Source organism: Arachis ipaensis, chromosome B5 (assembly GCF_059453495.1).
Source record: "Arachis ipaensis isolate K30076 ecotype BB chromosome B5, ASM5945349v1, whole genome shotgun sequence".
In the NCBI taxonomy this organism is placed as follows: domain Eukaryota; kingdom Viridiplantae; phylum Streptophyta; class Magnoliopsida; order Fabales; family Fabaceae; genus Arachis; species Arachis ipaensis.
Window position 1 is genome coordinate 19,655,061 of NC_142440.1, and position 4,859 is coordinate 19,659,919.

Below are 4,859 nucleotides of genomic sequence, written 5' to 3' on the forward strand. Positions count from 1 at the left end.
GGGCTACTTGGTGAAGGTCGACATGGGCTCGACAATTCCTGAAGCTTTTGGCCAATTGGAGGGAAACTCTGATGATGGTGGGCCAGAAGTACCCGGCACAGATGACTTTTTGGGCTAGGGTTTTGTCCTCAATATGGTGGCCATAGTATCCTTCGTGAATCTTATAAAGTATGTAATCCGTGTCACCGGGTTCTATACATTTGAGGAGGGGTTGGGATAATCCTCGTTTGTACAATTGCCCTGTTATTGTGGTGTATTTTGTGGCTTCCCGCTTTACACGCTTTGCCTCCTTTGGGTCCTCGGGTAGGCTGTTGTTAGTGAGGTATCAAAGGATTGTAAAGGTTTAGGAGTGCTGATTCGATATAGTAAAGTTTTCCGTGGTTGTGGCCATGACAAAAAACATCTTGATGACTTCTTGGATTAGTGATTGGTTTGTTGGGAATGTGTCGGATGGTCACCTCGTCGAACTCGGTGGTTAATTCCTTGACTTTGGATAAGTACTATTGTAACAGGGGTCCCGTGTTTGGTAGTCTCCGTTTATTTGGGAGCTAACTACCTGGGAGTCATTGCATACTTCTAGAATTTTTTCTTCGACTTCCTTGGCCAGCGTCAATCCGGCTAAAAGGGCTTCGTATTCGGCTTGGTTGTTGGAGATAGGAAACTCGTATCGACTGGACTGTTCGATAGCGATCCCGTTCTCATTTTCCAGTATTATTCCCGCTCCCCCTAAGCTGGTGTATGACAAGCTGTCAACATAGAGTTTCCATAACTCTATGGGTTCGCTTCCTGCGGCCATTTTGGCAATGAAGTCTGCCATGGTCTGAGCCTTAATTGTGTTTCTGGGCTCAAATCTGACCTCATATTGTGACAGCTCGACTGACCAAGCGAGCATCTGTCCTGCCAAGTCTGGCTTTTGCAATACTTTTCTGACCGCCTGTTCTGTCTGGACCACAATAAGGTGGCTCTGGAAATACTACCGAAGGCATTGGAATGCCGTGAGTAGCGCATAGGTGAGATTTTCGAGTCTGGAGTAGTGCATTTCCGCATTTTGGAGAACCTTACTTATGAAGTATACTGGACTCTGTGTTTTTTGCTCCTCTTCCCAAATTAGTGCCGCCGCTAACACTTCTTTCCTTATGGACAAGTAGAGATATAATGTCTATCCCGTTCTGGGCTTTGAGAGTATGGAGGTTCTGCTAGCTCCTTTTTGAAGTGCTAGAACTCTTCTTCGCATTCGGGTTCCCACTTGAAACTAATGCCCTTCTTCATGAGTTTGAAGAAGGAGATGACCTTTTGAGCCGAGGCACTGAGGAACCGTAAAAGGGCAGCAAGTCGCCCGGTCAGCCTTTGGACGTCCTTGATATTTGCTGAGCTGCTCATCTTGAGAATGGCCCTGTATTTTTTCGGGTTTGCCTCTACTCCCCTTTGTCTGATCATGAAGCCAAGCAATTTTCTGGCCTCCATTCCTAAAGCGCATTTCGTCAGGTTGAAGCGCATTCGGTGCTTCCTTAAAGTGTCTAGTATGAGTTTGAGGTCATTAATGAGCTCATTGCCTGTCTCTATTTTGGCTAACATGTTGTTGATATAGACCTCTAGTTTGGTCATTGAGAGGTCTTTGAAGATCGTTGTGACGAGCCTTTGGTATGTGCCCCAGCGTTTTTTAGCCCGAAGAGCATGACTGTGTAGCAGTACGTGCCCTTGGGAGTCACAAACGCTGTTTTATCCTCATTTGGTTTGTGCATTAGTTTTTGGTTATACCCTGAGTAGGCGTCCATGCAGTTGAGGTACTGATGTCCTGAGGCAACGTCCACCAATTCGTCAATGTTTGGGAGAGGATAGGCATCCTTTGGACAAGCTTTGTTCAAGTCCATGTAGTCGACGCACAATTACCACTTATCGTTTATCTTTGACCAGCACGACGTTGGCTAGCTAGGTCATGTAGGGTAATTCCCAGATGAAGTCTGGTTCGAGCAAGCTTCTGGTTTACTTCTTGACTTCAGTTGCTCATTCTGTGGACAATTTTTCTTCTTCTTTGGGCTACTAGTTTGGCTTTGGGGTCCACGGATAATTGGTGAGACATCAGTTCCGGGTCTATTCCCGGCATGTCGGTTGGGGTGAACACAAAGAGGTCACTGTTTTGTTTTAGGAGTTTCATAGTTCGCTTTTTAGGCCGAAGGATAAATTCTTGTTGATAAATGTGATTCGTCTTTAGTCTGTTCTATCTGTAGCTTTTCCATGTCTCCCTCGGATTCCGGTCTAGGTTGATCGTCTTGTCTTGTGTCTAAGTCGGCAAGGAAGATTCCTGCCACATCCTGAGACCTCTTTCGTAGGGTCAAGTTGGTGTTGTTGCATTCTACTGTGACCTCCCAGTCACTGTGTATCGTTCCTATGATGCCGTTGTTGGCTTGAAACTACATGATTAGGAACTTGGTAAATATGGCGGCGGAGAGTCATTGATTGTCTTTCTGCCCAAGATGATATTGTAGGCTGTGGAGTCTTTCAAGACCACGAACTCGGTGTGTATGGTCCTCTTCTACATCCGGTTTCGATAGCGATCTTTAGCACGATGGAACCATCCGGCTTAAGGAAGTTGTCTCCGAGTCCGGTTACTCCGTTTCGATAATTTTGTAGTTTTTTTTTCGGAATTTTAGCTTGTCTAAAGCTCCCCTGAAAAGTATGTTGGAGTCAGCTCTGGTGTCTACCAATATACATTTTACCAAACCAATCTTGACTCTAGCGGATATGACAAAGAGGGCATCTTCTACCGAGGTGCCGTTTTGGCAATCATCCGGGGGAAATGTGATCATTGTTGGAAACGGAGAGGGTATTTTTTCATCTTTTATGGCCAGTACCCGGAGATCCTTTTTTAATGCCGATTTGGATTTTTGTACTGCATCTTTTCCAGTGATAATGTTCACGATGATTGTTGGGTCGGTTTTCGTACTTTCCTGCTGTGCCTACCTTACCATCCTGGGATTGCATCCTTCTCGCTCTGGCGATCTTTCTCTTTCAGCTTTCCTAGGTTCTTAGATAATTTTGGCAATCTCGGAGAGTTTGCCGTCTCATATGGCTTGCTTGATAGCGTCTTTCATATCGAAGCAATCTTGATTCTTGCGTTCATATCTTCTGTGATAGTTGCAATACAAGCTTTTGTTACCGCCTGTCCGTTCCTTTAATTGTTGTGCCTTCGGGAGGATGTTTCGCTAATAGATCTCCGTGATTGGGGCCGATAGGGGGCATTAGTTTGTAAACTTCCCCACCTTGGGTGGCCAGCTAGGGGCACTGGATTTGAAGTGCTCTTTTGGAGTGTCTTTGGGCGAGGGGTTACCTTGAGGTGCCATGCTTTCATTTATTGGCTGCCACGACTTGGCATACTTCCTCGTCGTTTATGTATTCCCTAGAAATGTTGTGGATTTCGTGCATGGCCAGACCGGTTTGGTCGTGAAGTGTTTACGAAAGTCTTCATTCATGAGCCCATTGGTTAGACAGAGGCTGACCACGGAATCTGTGAGCCCGTCGGCCGTTAGGCACTCGTCGTTGAACCTATCGAGGTACTTCCTCATGGGCTCGTCTTGCCGTTGCGTGACTCTGAGCAGGTTGATCACGTGTTTTGCTTTTGCAATCCTAGTAGTGAAATGTGCCATGAACTTCCTGGAGATATCGTCAAAACTGATGATCGAGCCGTTCGAGAGAGCGTTAAATCACTTGATTACTGGGCCGGCCAGGGTTACTGGGAAAGCCCTGCACTAAACTGCGTCGGTAGCTCCTTTTAGGTTCATCCTGGCCTCGAAGGCCGTTAGGTGTGCTTGGGAGTCTTTGGTGCCGTCATACTTCATATCGGTTGGTTTGTTAAAACAATTTGGTAACTTGGCCTTTAGGATCCTCTCGGTGAACGGGGTGGCTCCCATTAACACGTGCTCACTCTTTGTTTGTTTAGAATCTCGTTGGTGTTTTCTATTTTCGTCATCATGATGGCGCTTTGGTTCCCCAGAAACACTGCAATTCCGACGTTTTCTATGGCTCCGGTCGGGCGATCTTTTGTTCTTGGTTTCTCGCCGTGATTGGCACCTGGAGGTTGCTTGACTTGTATGTTCCGGGTGGTATCGTTCTTTGGAATCAACCCGACCCTCTAGGGTTTGTACTCTTTGGTAGAGCTCTTAGATTATTTGGATCGCTTTCTCTCCTAGGCCATCGGTTATTTTGGTCTTATCTAACTGCGGTTGTCTTCTCTTGGTCGTTGCCTGTCAGGGGTTGGCTGACGGTGTACGGTGCTGGTTACCCTCCTGTGGGTTGGTGGGGGATGTCGTTTCGTGGCTTGTGTGTTGGGTTTGGTGGGTCTGATTTGTAGAGATGGCTTGAGGACCGCTCCTCGAAATTTTCTGTCATGTCGCCAAGACTTGGCAAGTCCCCGCAGATGATGCCAATGTACAAGATGTCACTAGTACGGGTTGTAGGATAGATCAGGGACTCGCCGGTCAAGTTGGATCTTCAGAGCGGCAGAGGTGATACCTGCAAAGATACTCCAATGCTCAAGTTAGAATGGATCTAAGAGATATATGTGGAGGTAAGAATGTGTAGTGTACCTAAGGAAACCCTTGATTCTCTTTATATAGTTAGAGTTTGTTATCTTATCTTATCTTAAAATATATGTGTGGGGATATTTGATTTTGAATATTGGTTAGAGATTTAAGTTTACCGAGCCGGTTTGAACCATGAAGGAGGCCCAAACCTAAATAACCAGATCGAAAACTGCTCCGACGAGAGACCAAAAATCGGGTGTGGAACAAATACAAATAAGCTTATATATATATGTTAGATGAGTCTTTCTTGATCAGCATGTAACTATTATTCATAAAATA

General features: G+C 45.8%; 1 protein-coding gene across 1 annotated transcript; it reads right to left on the reverse strand.

The window, feature by feature from the left end:
- Positions 1–1,215: 1,215 nt before the first annotated feature.
- LOC148563528 (uncharacterized) lies at positions 1,216–1,575 on the reverse strand. The gene has a single exon (XM_088486842.1). It carries the CDS (start codon positions 1,573–1,575, stop codon positions 1,216–1,218), a length of 360 nt encoding a protein of 119 aa, XP_088342968.1.
- Between the last annotated feature and the right edge of the window lie 3,284 nt (positions 1,576–4,859).

What these genes read in the sequence shown, in the direction of transcription:
- LOC148563528 (XM_088486842.1), bottom strand. Translation starts at nt 1,575, where the DNA reads ATGTTAGCCAAAATAGAGACAGGCAATGAGCTCATTAATGACCTCAAA.